Source organism: Phyllobates terribilis, unplaced genomic scaffold, assembly GCF_046119375.1.
Source record: "Phyllobates terribilis strain yellow unplaced genomic scaffold, ASM4611937v1 Scaffold_8__6_contigs__length_399053987, whole genome shotgun sequence".
NCBI lineage: Eukaryota > Metazoa > Chordata > Amphibia > Anura > Dendrobatidae > Phyllobates > Phyllobates terribilis.
Window position 1 is genome coordinate 121,676,361 of NW_027362768.1, and position 21,884 is coordinate 121,698,244.

General features: G+C 43.0%; 1 protein-coding gene across 1 annotated transcript in view; it reads left to right on the plus strand.

The window, feature by feature from the left end:
- CNN3 (calponin 3) overlaps positions 1-20,310 on the plus strand; it is a 38,027-nt gene extending 17,717 nt beyond the window's left edge. The window contains exons 2-7 of the mRNA XM_073643246.1: positions 13,246-13,367; positions 14,349-14,415; positions 14,516-14,653; positions 15,842-15,958; positions 19,315-19,461; positions 19,612-20,310. Of these exons, the coding sequence (XP_073499347.1) occupies positions 13,246-13,367; positions 14,349-14,415; positions 14,516-14,653; positions 15,842-15,958; positions 19,315-19,461; positions 19,612-19,959 (939 nt within the window). The 3' untranslated portion in view covers positions 19,960-20,310. The remainder of the gene's footprint in view (positions 1-13,245; positions 13,368-14,348; positions 14,416-14,515; positions 14,654-15,841; positions 15,959-19,314; positions 19,462-19,611) is intronic.
- The last annotated feature ends 1,574 nt before the right edge of the window (positions 20,311-21,884 follow it).

A 21,884-nucleotide genomic window follows, 5' to 3' on the forward strand; every position in this document is an offset into this window, starting at 1 on the left:
TTAAACCATACTTACCGCCACACCCATTCCAGCTGAAGCCAACGATCTCCTGCAATAAAAGTAAAATAATAAAGCAACCTCATCCTTACCTTTCCATGGTTCCCAGGACAGCTTCAGCTCTGCTACATCGAGATGACAGGCTGGACCGCAGCAGAACGCTGCCATCCAGCCTGTCATCCCGCGGACACTGAGAAGCGCAGGCATGCTTGCGCTCCTCAGTGTCTTTCTGTGACGTCATCCAGATGAGCCGAGGTCATGTCCAATGAACTCAGCTCACCTCATGCACGTCACTGACAGCGTGGGAAAATTCTCCTGCACTCAGCGCTTCAGCGTGAGAATTCTCCCACGCTGTCAGTGATGTGCATGAGGTGCGCCGAGTTCATGGGACATGACCTCACCTCATGCACGTCACTGACAGCGTGGGAAAATTCTCACGCTGAAGCGCTGAGTGCAGGAGAATTCTCCCACGCTGTCAGTGACGTACATGAGGTGAGCCGAGTTCATTGTCGGCTCATCTGGATGCCGTCACAGCCAGACACTGAGGAGTGGAAGTATGCCTGCGCTTCTCAGTGTCTGCGGGATGACAGGCTGGATGGCAGCGTTCTGCTGCGGTCCAGCCTGTCATCTCGATGTAGCAGAGCTGGAGCCGTCGTGGGAGCCATGGAAAGGTAAGGATGAGGTTGCTTTATTATTTTTCTTTTATTGCAGGAGATCGTTGGCTTCAGCTGGAATGGGCGTGATGGTAAGTATGGTTTAATTTAGAACAATAAAGAATTGTGTGTTTATTTCAATTAAAGGACTTTTTTCTGGGTGTTTGTGTTTTTTTTAAATACTTTACTAGAAATTCATGGTGGTCATGTCTAATATTGGCGTGACCCCATGAATTTCGGGCTTAGGGCCAGCTGATAATGCCAAGCTGGCCTTAACCCCTTTATTACCCAGTGAGCCACCGCATCAGGGCCCTGGATGAGTTGGGTACAGCGCCAGAAGATGGCGCTTCTATGAACGCGCCATTTTCCGGGGCGGCTGCGGACTGCAATTTGCAGCGGGTGGGGCCCAGAAAGCTTGGGCCTCCCTGCGCTGCAGATTCCAGCCCCCAGCTGCCTAGTTGTACCTGGCTGGACACAAAAATAGGGCGAAGCTCCACGTTTTTTTTTTTTTAAATTCATGAAATTCATGGAATAATTCAGAAAAAAAGGGCTTCCCTATATTGTTGTGTCCGGCTAGGTACAAATAGGCTGCTGGTGGTTGGGGGCAGCCCGTTCCTGCCTGCTGTACCTGACTGGACACAAATATAGGGCGAAGCCCCACATCAATTTTTTTAAATTATTTCATGAATTTCCTGAAATGATTTAAAAAAAATTGACGTGGGGCTTCGCACTATATTTGTGTCCAGCCAGGTACAGCAGGCAGGAACGGGCTGCCCCCAACCACCAGCTGCCTATTTGTACCTGGTTGGACACAACAATATAGGGAAGCCCTTTTTTTCTTAATTATTTCATGAATTTCATGAAATAATTAAAAAAAAAAAATACGTGAAGCTTCTCCCTATTTTTGTGTCCAGCCAGGTACAACTAGGCAGCTGGGGGATGGAATCTGCAGCGCAGGGAGGCCCAAGCTTTCTGCCCCCCCCCCCTCCCCCCGCTGAAAATTGCAGTGCGCAGCCACCCCGGAAAATGGCGCGTTCATAGAAGCTGGATGCTGTACCTGGCTGGCATACAAAAATATGGCGAAGCCCACGTCAAAAGTTTTGGGAAAAATTAATTAAAAAATAAATAATAATTTAGGGACTGCATCTTTATTAACTCCTCAAATGTCATTTAGTGTTAAAATAAAGGACTTATTTTAAAAAAAATTGACGTGGGGCTTCGCCCTATATTTGTGTCCAGCCAGGTACAGCAGGCAGGAACAGGCTGCCCCCAACCACCAGCTGCCTATTTGTACCTGGCCGGACACAACAATATAGGGAAGCCCTTTTTTAAAAAAATTATTTCATGAAATAATTAAAAAAAAATTGACGTGGGGCTTCGCACTATATTTGTGTCCAGCCAGGTACAGCAGGCAGGAATGGGCTGCCCCCAACCACCAGCTGCCTATTTGTACCTGGTTGGACACAACAATATAGGGAAGCCCTTTTTTTCTTAATTATTCCATGAATTTCATGAAATAATTTAAAAAAAAAAATGCGTGGGGCTTCGCCCTATTTTTGTGCCCAGCCAGATACAACTAGGCAGCTGGGGGCTGGAATCCGCAGCGCAGGGAGGCCCAAGCTTTCTGGGCCACCCCCGCTGCAAATTGCAGTCCGCAGCCGCCCCAGAAAATGGCGCGTTCATAGAAGCGCCATCTTCTGGCGCTGTACCCAACTCATCCAGGGCCCTGGTGCGGTGGCTCACTGGGTAATAAAGGGGTTAAGGCCAGCTTGGCATTATCAGCTGGCCCTAAGCCCAAAATTCATGGGGTCACGCCAATATTAGACATGACCACCATGAATTTCTAGTAAAGTATTTAAAAAAACACAACACCCAGAAAAAAGTCCTTTAATTGAAATAAACACACAATTCTTTATTGTTCTAAATTAAACCATACTTACCACCACGCCCATTCCAGCTGAAGCCAACGATCTCCTGCAATAAAAGTAAAATAATAAAGCAACCTCATCCTTACCTTTCCATGGCTCCCACGACAGCTTCAGCTCTGCTACATCGAGATGACAGGCTGGACCGCAGCAGAACGCTGCCATCCATCCTGTCATCCCGCAGACACTGAGAAGCGCAGGCATACTTCCACTCCTCAGTGTCTGGCTGTGACGGCATCCAGATGAGCCGAGGTCATGTCCAATGAACTCCGCTCACTTCATGTACGTCACTGACAGCGTGGGAAAATTCTCCTGCACTCAGCACTTCAGCGTGAGAATTTTCCCACGCTGTCAGTGACGTGCATGAGGTGAGCTGAGTTCATTGGACATGACCTCACCTCATGTATGTCACTGACAGCGTGGGAGAATTCTCACGCTGAAGCGCTGAGTGCAGGAGAATTTTCCCACGCTGTCAGTGACGTGCATGAGGTGAGCTGAGTTCATTGGACATGAACTCGGCTCATCTGGATGACGTCACAGAGAGACACTGAGGAGCGCAAGCATGCCTGCGCTTCTCAGTGTCTGCGGGATGACAGGCTGGATGGCAGCTTTCTGCTGCGGTCCAGCCTGTCATCTCGATGTAGCAGAGCTGGAGCTGTCCTGGGAACCATCGAAAGGTAAGGATGAGGTTGCTTTATTATTTTTCTTTTATTGCAGGAGATCGTTGGCTTCAGCTGGAATGGGCGTGATGGTAAGTATGGTTTAATTTAGAACAATAAAGAATTGTGTCTTTATTTCAATTAAAGGACTTTACTCTGGGTGTTTGTGTTTTCTTTTAACTTTGACTATGGGGTTAGTAATGGGGGTGTCTTATAGACGCCTCTCCATTACTAACCTGGGCTTGATGTCAGCTGGCATTATAAGCTGACATCAACCCCAACCCTATTACCCCCTGCCACCGCACCAGGGCAGCGTGGAAGAGCGAGGCTAAGTGCCAGAATTGGCGCATCCTATGGATGCGCCATTTCTGGGGCGGCTGACGGCTGGTGTTTCTAGCCTGGGAGGGGGCCAATATTCATGGCACCCTTCCTGGGCTATTAATATCAGCCCCCAGCTGTCTGCCTAGCCTGTGCTAGCTATTAAATTAGGGGGGACCCCACGTCATTTTTTTGGGGGGGTCCCCCATTTTAATAGCTAGTAAAGGCTAGGTATTCAGCTGGGGGCTGATATTAGTAGCCTGGGAAGCTCCGTGGGTATTACCCCCTTCCCAGGCTTCAAACATTTGCCCCAGCTGTCTACTTAACCTCCGCTAGAGCCTAAAATTAAGGGGAACCGCACGCCAATTTTTTTTTAAATAAATCCTTTATTTTAACACTAAATGACAAGTACAGTAATCAACACTGTCACTGTACTTCATATATATGTGACTGACATGTTTCTATCTATCTAATCTATGTGTGATTCTCTATTCCTTCTATTCTAAATTGTCGGGTACAGATGCTGAATTGCCGGCCGGCTTTCTTAAAGAGACGGTGCATGAAAACACTATTTTTTTAAATAAATCCTTTACACTAAATGACAAGTTCTGTAAGCAACACTGTCACTGTACTTCTTATATATGTGACTGACATGTTTCTATCTATCTAATCTATGTGTGAAGCTCTATTCTGTCTGTTATAAATTGTCGGGTACAGATGCTGAATTGCCGGCCGGCTTTTTTAAAGAGACGGTGCATGAAAACACTAATATTTTTTTTAATAAATCCTTTACACTAAATGACAAGTACAGTAAGCAACACTGTCACTGTACTTCATATATATGTGACTGACATGTTTCTATCTATCTAATCTATGTGTGAAGCTCTATTCTTTCTGTTGTAAATTGTCGGGTACCGGTGAATGCCGCTGATGAATTGCCGGCTTTTCATGTCATTCTACATTATTCTTAGTTGTTTTACTTCATGTAGAATTAACCTACAAGGAAAGAAAGGGTTTATTTTCATTCCGATATTTGTGTCCCATTGACTTGCATTGGTTTCCGGTATCGGAATCGGCGATATCCGATACTTTTTGGGTATCGGCCCGATCCAATCCGATACGATATTTCCTGATATCGGAAGGTATCGCTCAACACTATTCGTCAGCATAAATGTTTGATGGATACTTGTTCGATCGGTGGGACCCACTTCTGTCTGGAGAGCTGGGCCTGATGATGTACCGCTGTCCTGTCTGGGCATGTGTGGCCACACATGTCTCACATTGATTTGTTAAAAGTTCCAAAAATCGCCCAGTAGGATTGATGTCTAATTTTTGGAAATCTATAAATGAATGGAGAGCCTTGTGTGCAGGGCCCACCACTGAGATAGGGATACCCCTTTAAAGGGAACCTACCATGCTAAACATGCAGTTCGATCTGTGGATAGCAAGGTATAGAGAAGACGCTGAGCAGAATCGTGTGTAAATGTAAAAAAAATGACTTGTAATTTATTAATTGAGATCCCATATGAATGTGTCCAGTGGATGGTCCTACTAGTGATTGTCAGTTACCTCTGCATGCACTTTTTTTTTTTTGTAACCTTCTTTATTGCAATTTTTTCACACATAGAAAGCAATGAGTAAGTGTAGAAAACACAGGTATCGGGTTGTGCTGCGTTTTTAGTGGGGAGAAAAAAAAGTATGTACAGTCGTATGTAAAACCCATTTTATTTTTTTCACTCGAGTTTAAACCATAATATCTTGGTCTCACCTGAGATGGCAGTTAGGATTTGCACAGTTTAATTAAATTAAATTTGTGATGTGTGTAAAGTAAACATTGGCTGACCAAGGTGTGAAATTGAACAATGTCTGACTAACTCAAGGGCTGACCAAAGTGTGAAAGTAAATGGTGTCCTACAAACTAAGTGCTCTGCCAATGTCTTAGGCTATGTGCCCATGATGCAGAAATGAAGCGGAAAATTTCCGCCTCATTTCTGCATGTCCTTGCCAGTAAAAACGCGTGCGGAATTTAACACTCGTTTTTGAAGCGTTTTGTACATGCGGAATTGCCATGCATTTTTCTAATGCATTGAGTAGGCAATTCTGCATGCGTAAACGCACAAATAATGGACATGTTTTGCCTGCAGATAAAACACAGCAAAAACACAAAGTGTGAACATAGCCTTAAGCCACGGCCCCACTATCAGTATTCGGTCAGTATTTTTTTCTTGGGAGTGGAAGCCAAAACCAGGTGAGGAACAATCAGAGAAAAGGTATAATAAATACAGAATTGGTGACTTGTTTCTATCACCAACTTCTGGCTTTGGCTCCCACTCCTGAGAAAAAATACTGACCAAATACTGATGGTGGGGGGCCGTGGTCTAACTCTATTGCTTCTCAGCTACTAGTTTTTTTTATTCGGCAGAATGATCATTAGCTGACCATTGATCATTGGCTTGGTTAAATGAGCCATTTTTTGGGGGGCACATATATTTTTACTTTGTGGGGTTTTTTTTTGTTTTTTTTTCTCCTAGCTTTAAAAAGAATACAACAAAAAACAGTTTTGTTTTTTTTTTATGCACTTTTACTTTTTTTTTTTTTTTTTCTTCCCAGTTTACCTTTCCTATAGAATAGTGATGTATTTCGGGGAAATAACATCCGGACCCAAACATGTGCATTTTATTTTTTCCCTCCTCTTTTAAAGGTGCATCTAATGCAGTTGACATTTTCCCATTGCTGCAGCGTTTTTTTGCACCTCCCCAAAAAAATTTCAATGTGGGAAGCCACCCTTAAAGAACTATTGAAGATGGAAGTTTTTTTTTTTTTTTTACAGAATTTTTGTATGTAGCTTGTTAGGAGAGAAAAGTAAAAACTTACAAGAATATATACTGCATGAAACCAGGAGACAACTTCTCCAGACAGAGGTTGGGCAAGTCATTAGAAACGAGTAATGTTACATTTGTTTGTGGTTTTATTTTCTGGTATGAAATGTATATTTGAGATCCTAAAATAAGCCGAACATTTGGAGGGAGTGCAGAGGGAGATATCATTTCTTTATGGTTCCCCACCCAAATTCCAGATTCCCCCAAAGCTCGGGATTTGTTGCTGGCTTGGTCTGCTGCATTAGATCTCATGGCAGGGTGAGAAGTTGGTAGGATCTTTATACAATAAAGAACAGCCAGCGCAGGGGGAATAGTTGGTCTGTGGCCGGTATTATGATGTGACTTGGGCGGTGGTGTCTCACTTTGGAGAACTTCCTGTAGATCCAACCTTTCTTGACTGTGTCCCAACTAGCCATTTAATAGCCAACTTACTTGCTTTTCAAAAATGCTCCCCCCCCCCCTTTCCTTGTCACGTGGGTCTCCAGCACTATCGCAGTCCAGGAGCGATCATGTGATTATTATTATTATTTTTTTTACAGTAACATGTATGAACATGGACTTGTCAAATTTGTGCTGCTTTGGGCTAGTTGTCATTGGTTGGTGGCTTTTGTATAAGTGAATAATTTCTATATACAATTTGTATTTTACATAGGGGCTTTACATAATATTTACAGGATTTTTTATGCATGTTTTATGATCTCGAGTGTGAATTTGCGTCTTGTTGCTGTGGACCTTGACAGACCAGGACTTCCTTCATCTTGGTTTTCGTGACCCATCGGACATGTCACCAAGCATTTCTCATGGTTTGGCTATCACGTCTCAATCCTACTTTTTGCAAGTCGTCTCTAATTTATTTTTCTCTTCTATTCTGACGTTTTACTGGCTGTTTTGTGCATTGCGACATTCCAGAGTATCCTTGGAATAAGCTTCTAGATATTCTGTTTTATACACAGGTAGAAAAAATATCAATAATCTGGGTTGTTTAGGAGCGCTGGGAGTCCAGTGCCAGGACCGTAACTATAGTGGGTGTAGGTGCTGGAGTTCTGGTGTCCCAAAAAGTCCTTGTAGACCATATTAGAAGACATCACCTTCTTTTTGGGGTCATGACGTGACCGGTTAGACCCACCTTCAGAGTTACTTGCCACTGCAAGAGCTCTGGTTCATCTACTCCCTTTATAGCCCTAGAGTTCACACTCCCCTGATGAATCCTATGGATAGAAGAAGAAACGCGTAGGGAAGGACAGTATGTCTGGCGTTCTTTTCAGGCAATACCACACTTGGGTACTGCCCTTGTCAGGGCAGGAGCAACACACTGGGCACAACAGGGTATGATTAAGTCCCCGAGACAATAGTCTCCTATTTCTCCTGCGTGGATGATTGAGGTTCATCATATAACATTCGTGAGACCAAACCTTTTTTTTATGAGCGCTGGCTGTTTTGAGCACTTGCATATATATATATATATATATATATATATATATATATATATATATATATATATATATATATATATATATATATATATATATATATATATATATATATATATATATATATATATATATATATATATATATATATATATATATATATATATATATAATATATATATATACTGCTTTTATCTAGGTATTTTAATACATATCATTAAGTTATGTTTTAGTATATACCGGTACTTCTTTCCGTGCTGGCTATTTTGACCATATTAGAAGACCACTACTATTAAAGTCCCCCTGTGATAGTTGCGGTCCCTATTGAAATTTTAGCATAGGGGCTCAGGAGATTAAAGTTGCGCCAAACCTATCCTGTGGCATTGTCTGTCTTAGTTGCTGGTGGATGCTGGCATGTAAATCCCAGTTCTGTAGCCTTCTGCCCAGCGCCAATTTCATAAGAAAGTTCATGTTTCAACAATGATCAAATTCTGTGCAATACAAAATCTATTTCTGAGCTAATCTCATCAGACAGAGAACACTGTACGAGCAAAATATCAGCCTCTGCCTTGGAAAATCCCACAAGACTTTATCTCAAATCAGTGTTGTTTGATCATATCCCTTCTGATTTTTCTTGGTCAGAGGGGGGACTATAATGGATTAAACAAGACTGTGTGATTCTGGACATTCTGGGGTCACTTAAATATTTGATAAGTTTCCATCTTTCTCTTACTAATTTACATGGAGATTCACTAATGCGGTAATAATATTGGACTCGCCCCTTTATCAGTGGATAAAACCCAGTAATAACCTGCAGATGACGTCTTGGTTTCGTTCTGTAACCCTGTGAGTGCAGGCTGCTGATGGAAGAATGTAGTTTGGCAGGTTTTGGGTAAGAATTCATATGGTAACTTTTTTTTTTCCTATGGAGTTTCCCTTTAAGAAGCTGCATATAAGTAAAGCATTTGCCTGTGTGACTTGGTCTTGAAAGTGAAATCCATTAAAGGGAGTCTGTCAGCAGGATCTCAACCTCCCTCAAATTATGTATATTCACATGTAGCCATTTCTAAGAAAAGTCTAGCAACATCTTTATATTGCCAGTAGAGAAATCAGCCTCATTTGCAAATCAATTCAAATGCTGAAGGGCTATTTGTAGATCTGAAGCCTCTGTCACTCCAGCTCTATTCCCAGTTCTGCCTCCTCCTGCTTGAGTGACTGCTCTTTTTGCCTGAGATCACACAGCATAGAGGCTGTTGGTCAAGCAGCAGGAGGCGATGGTGGTGGGTGGGTAATAGAGCTGGAGTGACAGAGGCTTCAGATCTACAAATAAATGATCTGCCTCCTTTGCAAGGAATCCAGAAATCCATTTCAAACATAATTTCTCAGTAACTGACTGGCCATGTAAAGATATTGCTGGACTTATTTAGTCAGCAGAATTCCATTCCTCAAAGTCTTTCATAGACAAGTCCAGTAGTATCTTTACATGGTCAGTTTGTTCCTCTGTTACTGAAAAAGCAGCGTTTGAAATTACATGCAAAGGAGGCAGAAGATTAATTTGTAGATCGAAAGCCTCTGTCACTCCAGCTCTATTCCCTGCCCAGAGCCGCCGCCTCCTGCTTCTTGACTGACAGCCTCTATGCTGTGTGATCTCAGGCAAAAGAACCTTCACTCAAGGAGGAGGCAGTGCAGGGAATAGAGCTGGAGTGACAGAGGCTTCAGATCTACAAATGAATGTTCTGCCTCCTTTACATATCAATTCAAATGCTGATTTCTCAGTAAAGGACTGGCCATGTTAAGATATTACTGGACTTGTCTTTGAAAGACTTGGAGGGGTGGAATTCTCCTGAAAGATTCCCTTTTTAAGTTCTTAGTTTTTTACTTTTTAGCTTCATGAACCCAAATCCTCTTGTCAGGCATCGAAGAAAGCATTTTGTGATTTTTGGTAACGGTTCAGTCAGCTGCTGGCAAAGCTCATGGAATATTGACGTAGATCAAATGTTTAATTCTTGTGACCTGTGCGGGATCGGGGCAGAGGGGCTCTGTACGTGGATGCTGCTGACATATGGGGACACATCCTTTTATGGAGAGCTTCTGAACTTCCCAGCCATAGAACCGCACAGGAAAATTTTATAAGGTTTGGCGTGCGGCCAGCGGTGAAATTCGAAGCAGATTTTTCTTCTCTTAGCTCATGTGAAACTTTTCGTTTTGGTTGCTTCATACAAGAAGTAAAATGGACTTTTCTATGGGCTGCTGATTGTCCATGTCCTTGAAACGGATTCTGTGGAAGACACAGCTGATGGCTTGTTAACCCTTTCCTACTCAACGAGCAGGACGCTTTCAGTATTTTATACTGACACTTAGGCCACGTTCACACTTCCAGTATTTGGTCAGTATTTTACATAAGTATTTGTAAGCCAAAACCAGGAGTGGATGATAAATACAGAAGTGGTGACGTGTTTCTATTATACTTTTCCTCTGATTGTTCCACTCCTAGTTTTTGGCCTATAAATACTGACCAAATACTGAATGTGTGAACGTGGCCTTACACGGAGAATAACCTCACAGGAACACTGTAGGTGTCACTTAGAAATGCAATACCTTTTTTTTTTCTATGGCACTTTTCATTACTTACTACTATGAAATGTTAGTTTGTTCCTGAGATTTTTCTACTTGCAGCTTAAAGGGAATCTGTCACCAGGTTTTTATGTAATCTGAGAGCAGCATGATGTAGGGGCAGAGATCTTGATTCCAGGAATGTGACACTTACTAGGCTGTGTTTATCAACTGGAGATTATCATTACAGGACTAGGTGTCACATGCCTCCTGGTCCAGCAAACACCCCCAGCAATGATTAGCAGCTTTCTGTCAATATACAGTGTACACAGAAAGCTGCCAATCGGTGGTGTGGGCGGGGTTATACACAGCTCAGCATTCTGAGCTCTGCTACATCTGCAGAATATAAAATTAAGTGATACATCACTGGAATCGGAGTCTCTGTTCCTACATTATGCTGCTGTCAGATTACATATCAAAACTCTGCTGACCGAATCCCTTTTAAAGGGGTTTTACGCAAAGACAAGTCACAGCTATAGTTATGAGCTTGGTTTTGTGTGTGCTTGGGAACATCAGACTCAGAAGAATACACACTTGATGTGTGATTGATATTTGTGCTTTCCTCCATATGCAAATATTCTCTTCGAAGATGACGACTACTAGAAGTCTAGCGCCACCTATTGGATGTAGCAATTCTAAAAGTCAGTATCAACCCTTTAACAAGCCTTTCCACATAACTTCAGATAAAAGGCCAAACCAGACACCACATTTGCAAACACGTGTTTGGAGTGTTTGCCTCCTCATCAGTGCAACAGCAGGAGATCTGATTTGGCTGGGTGTGAGGTCTCTTGACAGAGGTCGAAAGAGGAGTGTTTCTCCTTGTGGAGAGTGCCAGGCTGGCATAAGTCTTATAGGTCAAACAGTGCTTTTCTGGGAATTTTAAATATACAAGTACCCTCTTCAGAGAGGACAGCTAGAACTCTAGCGCCACCTATTGGGGGTAGCAATCCTGAAAGTCAATATCGACCTGTTAAACAGCTTGGCCACATGCTTTTCTCAGTATCTCTGGTGACGGAGGGTAAACACTACAGTAAATGGGATAAAGTGTTGTGTTACACGCTGTCAAATGATCTCTGGGGTTCACATTTATTCCGAAGATCTTACGAATGGGCAAGAGGCAGTAATGGCAGACATTATTTATAAAAGAGCTGGATTATTTTCTTATAACAAATTGCATTGTGGGTTCTAAATAATCAAGCGATTAATGTGTGATTGTTGATCTTGACAACCACTTTTTCTTTTTTTTCTTTCTTTCTCAACCTCTATGTATTGTGGTTCCCGGTGCGTCTGAAACTATTATATGGTTACAGGATATTTCCTGAGTAATGTTGTGTTGGAAAGTCAGTGTACACAGTGTCTAGAGTATAGAAAGCCATTATAGCCTCAACTAATGCTGAAATACTACAGGAAAGCGTCATCTTTCACATAAGCTGTGGAGTCGGCACCATCCGTACAATGCGACTTCTCGTTCCTTCTACTTTATAATACAAAGTGTCTTCTGTTGCTGTTGACTGATCTACGTAGCAGTTTGATGATCTGTTGTCTTCAGTATTCTGGATAAGTAATGGCATCTGGCTGTTTGTCTGATTGCTAATTAAGCATTAATAAAACAATGTTCATATGCGCAGGCTCAGCCGAGCTGCTGGTCTGATCATTCCTGCAATTAATCGGCTGCATGGTGGTCTTCTTATATTGCCCATAATACTTATTACAAATATTATCCTCTTACCTAAAATCTGCCTTACAAGTGTGATGTGGTGCGTCCATTCTCTGCCTGTTACAGAATATCAGGCTGCTGGCTATAGATAACATGCTACCGTTCATAGAAGTGTAGGGCCACCAGTGGTCCGCATGGATATTAGATTAATATCTGAACCTTCCAATCTTTTTGGGGACCCTCCGATCATTTAACGTATGGGGCCCTCCCGATCCTATTTTACCCCCCAAGTGGGCAAGGTACTGCCAGATTTGTCTGGCAATGCCTTACTCCACTCTCCCTACAGAGAACACATGAACACTTGGCCGTATGGGAAGTCGGCAGAGATGGCCGTCGGACAACCACTATCTAACGGGCACCTTTGTTGTCAGCAAAGTTAATTTTAATCAATAGATCTTGAAATAATAATAATTTTCACAATTGAATGTGTTAAAATAAAATGTTCCTGTGCTGAGATAATCTTATAAATGTGCCCCTGCTGTGTACTGTGTAATGGCTGTGTCTGACCATGCAGACCTTCTCCAGTTCATGGTTGGCACATTCCACAGCTCCTGGGCAGGCAAAAGAGTATACAGACACAATTTTTTTAGGTAAAACATATTTTAAAAACAGGCAGGGAAATGTTTTATCTCACAAAAAAATCAGCTGTGATCCCCTGCTGTAATGTCTGTATACTCTTTTGCTTCCTCCCCTGCCCAGGAGATGTGGTATGATCAGACCATGTTACTGTACGGTCAGACACAGCCATTACACAGTACACAGCAGGGGTACATTTATAAGATTATCTCAGCACAGGAACATTTTATTTAAACACATCCAATTGTGAAAATTAATATTATTCCAAGATCTATTGATTAAAATCAACTTTGTTTGTGAGAAAACCCCTTTAACTTACTGAACTGGGCTGAAAAGTACAGATTGACAGGGTATCAAGGTTCCGGACACCAGGGTGTAAGCCTCTGTAGTAGCCACATAACTTATGTATGGTATATTGTATAGTATGAAGGATCCATGATGGCTTCTCAATGTAGGATATTCTCCTCCTATTATTCAGATCGCCCAGAAATATGACCCCCAAGTAGAAGATGAGCTGCGGCTATGGATAGAGGAGGTCACTGGGATGAGAATCGGTGAAAATTTCCAAGTCGGACTGAGGGATGGTGTCATTCTGTGCAAGTAAGTACATTATGCTTCTATGCCCAAAGGCCAGCTATACTGGGGGGTCCCAGGAGCCTGGACCAGAGGTGGTCATCAGCAGGTTCTTACATGGTAGAAAGGCTTCAGCTGTCCCGGTGCCTGCAGAACTGAAGAAGGTGGGAAACATTGCTACCTCGCTAACAGTAGCGGTTGGTCCCAGGGGTGCTGGTTTGGGGGTTGCACAGTGTGGCCCACCTTACATATTGCATACCTGATTATAATACTCTAGAAAAGAATTGGTGGCAGCTAATGGTGAAGGTGTGAATGTCTGTAATGCTGCAGACACAAGATAGACCCCATTACATAATGGTGGTACACTACATGGCTTACATGTTGGTGGTCCTGTCCATGACTCAAAGATTGTCTAATTCCTGACGAGTTGTGATGTTCTGTACCCCTTAAATCTCTCCAGTCCCGTGGACTCCAGTGGAGTGAGATTTCTGGTGTAGAGCAGGAAGGCGCTCGTCAGATGCTCCAGATTCCTGTGCACCCCTTTCATAAATGTGGAGCTTCTGACTCCAGCACGACCCTCATAAAGACCCGCATGGACAACTCCATGGCCCAGTGTCTTTTAGAAAGTAAGGCACTGTGCACACATTCAGGATTTGCAGCAGAAAATTCCACTGCAAACCCTGATATGTTGGCAAGAAAAGTGCTGCTTTACATACTGTACATGTGTTTTGTTGCATATTTTTCCCCACTCATTAGTATGGGTAAAATCTTGAAGATTGTGCACATGTTGCTTATTTTTTACTTGCAGATTCCTGATTTAAAAAAAAAATGTTATTCACTTTGCCGGTTCTGTAAAACGCTGCATATTTTCTGCAGCAAATCTGTGCGGGGACAAAAAACAAAAACGCAACGTGTGCACATAGCCTTATTTTATATGATGATTGCACAGTAATGGAGGTGTATGAGCAGCTCGGCCTCTCTGTAAATTGTCCTTTCTCTCTCCCATAGTCTCATTAATAAGCTGCACCCGGGAGCAGTGAAGAAAATTAATGAAGCCAAAATAAACTGGCACAAGGTAAGTGCGGACCCCACGGGTCTCCAGCCGATCCGCGTATTACTGTGTGGGGTTGTATATGGGATGTTGAAGGCTTATTGCGTGATCTGGTTTTCTGCAGCTGGAGAACATCGGGAACTTCATCAAAGCCATACAGGACTATGGGATGAAGCCACATGACATTTTTGAAGCTAATGACCTCTTTGAGAATGGAAACATGACCCAAGTTCAGATTTCCCTGGTAGCCCTAGCTGGTCTGGTAAGTTCTGTACTGGTTATAGATCTGTTCATAGGGACTGTGCTGTATGGAATAAAATCTATCACGCAGTGGAGACAAAAGTAAAAAAAAAAAAAAAATTAAATGAAAAAAAACAAGTGTATATATAAATAAATTTGCACTAGGGTGTGTTATGTCCTATAATACAGCCCCCTGCGAAGTGTCCCTTTTTGATGTTGAAGAGGTTCTACAGCATCGTAGACATGTATTTCGAGGTTCTGCAGCGGCTGGGGCTGTCGCTTTAGTCTTGTAGTGTTTTTCTCATTAGCTTGTCCTTATTATATAACTGATGGCAATGTGTTTCCTCCTTGGACCTGCTCCCAGTGTGCGCACAGGACTCGCACAGCTTGGTTCCCTTAGACCTATTTCTTGCTTGCACGCTTGTGACTTCCTTGTGTCCTGCAGACGGTGCACAATCCAGATATCCAGACCAAGAATCGCCATTACTTCTACCCGCTGATACAGTGCTTTAAAATGGGAAAAGCAGCTGCAACATTAAAATCTCTGCCATGTCTGTATACGCTGTGGATTGTTTTGCACAGATAGATTAATAGAATTTCATCCACTTCAATGGTAAAGTGATATGCTGTGGCTTTTTTCACCCACAAATCTGCAGTAGAAAGCCCCCAGCACATCATCACTAGAGGACAACGTACCATAAAAAAGAAACCTGGGAACTGCTTAAATAGCAACAACATAAAACTATTATTGCCATGGCACACTTCAGCCTGATTCACTGATGAGACTGGTGTACTGATTTTAAATTTTGAGTTAGATTGACTGTACAGTCTTGAGATTATGATGAGCATTTTATGAATCGAGCTACAGATTGAAATAACTTTAAAGTCCGAGTGACTTCTGCCTCTGCCCACCTAGCCTGACTGACAGCTGCAGCTTGTACTGAGCAGTGTGAGATTTCAGCAGGGAGGACACTGAGGAACTGTCAATCTGGGTAGGTGGGCTTACAAAAAAGGATTATGAAATGATTCTGACATGGATTTTCATAGTCCTGGTGAGGCTGGTGTAGTTACTAACATATCTATTTAATAATGCATGCAGTTTATATTGTAAAGTCTGGTGATAGATTCACTTTAAAATACGCCAGATTTCTTACATGTTCGTTTTTATTTTTGGCTGATAGAAGAAAGTGTCAACTTTTTATTTTTCTAGGCCAAAACAAAAGGCTTCCACACCACTGTAGACATCGGAGTGAAGTATGCAGAGAAGCAGAGGAGACAGTTTGACGATGATAAGTTAAAGGCTGGACAGAGTGTCATTGGCCTACAGGTAAGACGGCGCTGCGTGGGGCGCATCGCTGGCTTGTCTGATACATGGCTGCTCACTCCACTGTCGCACCAGACACTTTGTATGAGTAATGGCCTCTTTTCTCGGACAGATGAAAGCGTTTCCTTGTGAACTTCCCTTGACCTCATTTACTGCCGCTGATATTTTCATGTGCGGCTGCAGATCGCTCCAACAGTCCAGCCATCTAGTTATTCTGCATTAACGTGAATGATACAATTGTCATATAAAAGAAAATAAGATCTTTTTTTTTTCCTTATCCTCCATTATTGATGGCACAAAAGGAAACTTCCCAGCCTTATTGGAATATGTCTTCTCTAGCCTTTTTTTTCCTTCTTTTTCAAAATCCAACAATGGTTTAGCATAATCAAGATTTTGGTGAAGGGGCTGTTTGGCCCTGCAGCTCATTCTCTGCACAGTCTAAGCCCCCAAAATCAAAGAGCTGCTGAAATGAGTCCTAAAGCTTTAGTGAAGTTTCCATTTTTGCATAACCCAGGTCCTTTTTTTTTTTTTTTTTTTTTTTTTTTTTTGTTAGTGCAATGTGATTAACTAAAAGGTAACCAATAAGTTTCAGTCTCTAATCTTAATTCATTTTCAGTCCCCCCGTTATACAGTTTGTAGCCAAAGTTTTTGAATTTTCTCTTGTGGGAGTGTCTCTCATAGTAATACAGGCTCAATCTGTGTGTATCCATTTGCTGCTGTATTTGGTCAGAAGCTGTGCCGTTATATATCCGGCACTTATTTCCTCTTCATGGGCTCTCCACAAGAAGAAAAGTTCTTGTTTAGACCCCTTGTCAGAGGTTTCTCTCTTGGCCAAATCAGACCTCTTGCGCTGCACTGATGAGGGGCAATCACTCCGAAACACTTGTCTGATATGGCTTTTATCCTAAGTCATGTGGCAAGGGTCAATATTTGTTTTTAGGATTGCTAGTTTCAATAGGTGTCACTAGAGTTCAGGGCTTCATCTCTGAAGAGACAATTTGTATATTTAATTCTCCAGAGGAGCATTTCACGGCCTAGAAGTCTCTTTACGTCAGCTTTGCACAATCCACAAGAAGAGACGTTCCCGAGACTGTACATGTTATTTTTCCAGCTCTCACTGGAGAGCTACGTACACTGCTCAAAAAAATAAAGGGAACACTCAAATAACACATCCTATATCTGAATGAATGAAATATTCTCATTGAATACTTTGTTCTGTACAAAGTTGAATGTCCTGACAACAAAATCACACAAAAATCATCAATGGAAATCAAATTTATTAACCAATGGAGGCCTGGATTTGGAGTCACCCCCAAAATTAAAGTGGAAAAACACATTACAGGCTGATCCAACTTTGATGTAATGTCCTTAAAACGAGGCTCAGTATTGTGTGTGGCCTCCACGTGCCTGTATGACCTCCCTACAACGCCTGGGCATGCTCCTGATGAGGTTGCGATCCATGGTCTCCTGTGGGATCTCCTCCCAGACCTGGACTAAAGCATCTGCCAATTCCTGGACAGTCTGTGGTGCAACGTGACGTTGGTGGATGGAGTGAGACATGATGTGCCAGATGTGCTTAATCGGATTCGGGTCTGGGGAATGGGTGGGCCAGTCTATAGCTTCAATGCCTTCATCTTGCAGGAACTGCTGACACACTCCAGCCACATGAGGTCTGGCATTGTCCTGCATTAGGAGGAACCCAGGGCCAACCGCACCAGCCTATGGTCTCACAAGGGGTCTGAGGTTCTCATCTCAGTACCTAATGGCAGTCAGGCTACCTCTGGTGAGCACATGGAGGGCTGTGCGGCCCTCTAAAGAAATGCCACCTCACACCATTACTGACCCACTGCCAAACCGGTCATGCTGAAGGATGTTGCAGGCAGCAGATCGCTCTCCATGGCGTCTTCAGACTCTCACATCTGTCACATGTGCTCAGTGTGAACCTGCTTTCATCTGTGAAGAGCACAGGGCACCAGTGGCGACTTTGCCAATCCTGGTGTTCTGTGGCAAATGCCAAGCGTCCTGCACGGTGTTGGGCTGTGAGCACAACCCCCATCTGTGGACGTCTGGCCCTTATACCACCCTCATGGATTCGGTTTCTAACCATTTGTGCAGACACATGCACATTTGTGGCCTGCTGGAGGTCATTTTGCAGGGCTCTGGCAGTGCTCCTCCTGTTCCTCCTTGCACAAAGGCGGAGGTAGAGGTCCTGCTGCTGGGTTGTTGCCTTCCTACGGCCCCCTCTACGTCTCCTGGTAGCGCCTCCAGCCTCTGGACACTACGCTGACAGACACAGCTCACCTTCTTGCCACAGCTCGCATTCATGTGCCATCCTGGATGAGCTGCACTACCTGAGCAACTTCTGTGGGTTGTAGAGTCCGTCTCATGCTACCACGAGTGTGAAAGCTCAACCAACATTCAAAAGTGACCAAAACGTCAGCCAGAAAGCATTGGTACTGAGATGTGGTCTGTGGTCCCCAGCTGAAGAACCACTCCTTTATTGAGGGTGTCTTGATAATTGCCAATAATTTCCATGTATTGTCTATTCCATTTGCACAACAGCATGTGAAATTGATTGTCAATCAGTGTTGCTTCCTAAGTGGACAGTTTGATTTCACAGAAGGTTGATTTACTTGGAGTTATATTCTGTTGTTTGTCTTTTATTTTTTTGAGCAGTGTATATTCCTCTCCTCTTTACTCCAAGCTGTACATCTCTAACAGTGAGAGAAGGGAAGGGGGGAGCCGAGAGCAGTCGGCACAGAGCAGAAGCCGTGAATGATTTGGATCAGTTTTGCAGATCACTTGGCTAGATCCGAGCTCTACCAGACACTGCGGCAGCAAATTGATACATAATGGGAAGAAAATTAACATTAAAAGCCCTTAAAGGGGTTGTCTACTTTCAGAAACTTGTGTAAAATACCTAAAAATAACAAACTCTGAAGGTAATCGCCCTCCTGGGTCCAGTGTCGGCTCCCGGACGCTGCTTCGGTGGTGGTATTTTGACTACATTGGTGACGTCAACATTGCACATTACCGCTCTAGTCAGTCTCTGAGCTCCGTGTTTGTGCACTGAGATTGACGGCGCGCGACGTTGAGATCCGTGCCCAGAGTTTAATAACCAGGCTTATTTTAATGGACTGTTCCTGATTCACCTCCATATGGGATGTACTGGTCATGATCCTTGGCCGAGCACCCTTTAAGTTTTGCATATTACCTTCTTTCTGCATGGCTTGTGCCTTTTGTATCTTAGAGAATGAAAATGTGATTACTGTTTCCTAGTAATTTTATTAGGAATCGCTATATAATGTATGTGACTATAAATCCTGCTTGTAGCCTCATTCTAATAATTTTTCTTGCAGATGGGAACCAACAAATGTGCAAGTCAAGCGGGTATGACCGCCTATGGCACCAGGAGACATCTGTATGACCCAAAGATGCAGACTGACAAACCATTCGATCAGACCACTATAAGCTTACAGATGGGGACAAACAAGGGGGCCAGCCAGGTAAACGACTTGAATCCATTTTATATTACATACTGGGGTGGGAAATATGCATCTGTGATATATGCAATGATCCCCCTCCCCATAGACTGATGCCAGGTCCGTAGAGATGGCATTGGTCTACTGCTATTAATTGTCCTTTCTTGTTATCAGGCGGGCATGCTTGCACCAGGAACAAGAAGAGATATCTATGATCAGAAAGGAATTCTGCAACCAATGGACAACTCCACAATTTCATTACAAATGGGCACCAATAAAGTGGCATCTCAGAAAGGGATGAGTGTATATGGCCTTGGGCGGCAAGTATACGACCCCAAATACTGCGCCGCCCCCACAGAACCCATCATTCACAATGGCAGCCAGGGAACAGGAACAAACGGCTCAGAAATAAGCGACAGCGACTACCAGGCCGAGTACCCCGATGAATACCCAGGGGAGTACCCCGATGATTATCCTAGAGATTATCATGGCCAGTACAGTGACCAGGGCATAGATTATTAGAGATTAGTCTACTCAGTATTAGTTTCTTATTTTATTCAATGAAGACCAAGCTAGCCTTGTGTAATTTTATGTCTTCCCTAAAACACTACTATGCTTTAATATGGAAAGAAAATTTGCCTTATGTACATTCCTTTTTTTTTTCGTTTTGCCTTTTGTATCCCTAGTTGCCTTCTAGTGCTGAGACTGAGGTTGTTCTGCGACGTATCCAAGAATTGTGTATGAAGTAAAGGAATACTGTGAATAATGAAGGGAGATGTACAGTTGTGCTATATCAGGACTATGCATTTTACATAGGGATGCATGGGAGGATCGTACGCTTCTACAGCGCTACACTTTTTTTTTTTTTTTTTTTTTAATTAATCAGAATACCAATGGCTGAGATTAAATTTTTACCCCTTTTTTAAAATTTGGATAGCATATATTTTCTTCTCTTCTTTGTCCAGAATATGAAGGTGGAGCCATCGTCTATATGTAGAAGGTGGCCAGTTGGACGCAAAGTCATGATTGAGATATAATGGAACGGCCCACAACACAATCATTCTTCTAATTCTGGCCATTGCCTTTATGTAAAGCTGGAGAGCAGCGACACAGAAATTCAGAATGCATTCCCATTTTATATATTCTTGTGCACTAGTTATATGGAAAACTGTAGCAAGTTCTGTCAACTATAATGTAGCATGGTATAGGGCAGGAGGAGCTGAGCAGATTGCTATATGGCTTGTGGGAAAAGATCGAGTAGAACGTTAAAGCTCTGAACTTTGTGCTTAGGAGTCCAGTAGGCGGTGCTATCCTTCCTAAAGGAACTAATTGGCACTGCCTACTGGACTCCGAAGCACAGAGAGTGCAGAGATTTCAAATTATACCAAGCCTCTCCCCACAAAACCACATATCCATCTGTTCAGCTAAACTTAGCTGCCCCCAGACGGGACGACATGTACGACGTGACAGGTTCTCTAGGGGAGACTTTATTATTCAGTGCTTGTGGTAAAACATAAAGGCCAAATCTCCTTAAGGAGGTAGGCAACCTAGTCCATAGATTTAGGGTAGGAGTGGTGCCACCCACATAATCATGCCTGACACTAGCACCATAGAAACGAAGCTTTGTATATATGTATATTTTGAATCTTTCATATTTTACCAGAAACGACTCATTTGTCAAAACTGTTGCCCATAGCAAAGATTCCACTTTAGTTTCCAAAACTGCCCTGGGATGATTCAAGCTGACCGGACTGGTTAATATGGACAGTTTAGGTATTGAGTTATGGCTTCCTTAGAACTTTCTAGATCCAGTTTGGTTTTCTCACTTTGCTTCTTGATGATTTTATTCTGGATTTACTGGAAGGATCCCCATTGCTGATTTTAATACAAGAATATTTCTATTCAGCAACGGGATTTTTCTCACCGGAGGTTAGCTGACAGGACGTAGGTGAAGGGAATACATTAATAGAATACCTTCCCCTTCATACAAAAGTGCTAGTAAGGGGGCAGCGTTCAGACTTCTCGCTCCATCGTAACAGCTCATGCAGGAATGACATGACGTGGCCAAGTGCCAATGATTGTCCTCTGCTTTGTAAACTGGTGCAGCCCACAAAAAGGCCACCTTCACAGACCAAGGACTCAGTATTTCCACATTGAACACTTTGCATGTGACGGGCATCTCGCCCTTCGGCTTCCTGTGTACACACATTCCAGAATGTAAATTCATGTTCCAGCTTGGCGGGGTGGTATGCATGATTGAAGGCTATGGCAGGTGAGGGACCACATTCTCATTGATGCAGAATATAATGCCCCCCTTGATGCTGCTGTGCCAGCGCTGGCATGAAAATCCTGTGCTTTCTTAATCTGCTTTGCAATGCTTAACTTGTCATTGAAAGGGAGTGTTTCCAAGAGTCTAGGACCGTGGAGATGTCTTAATGTTACCATGG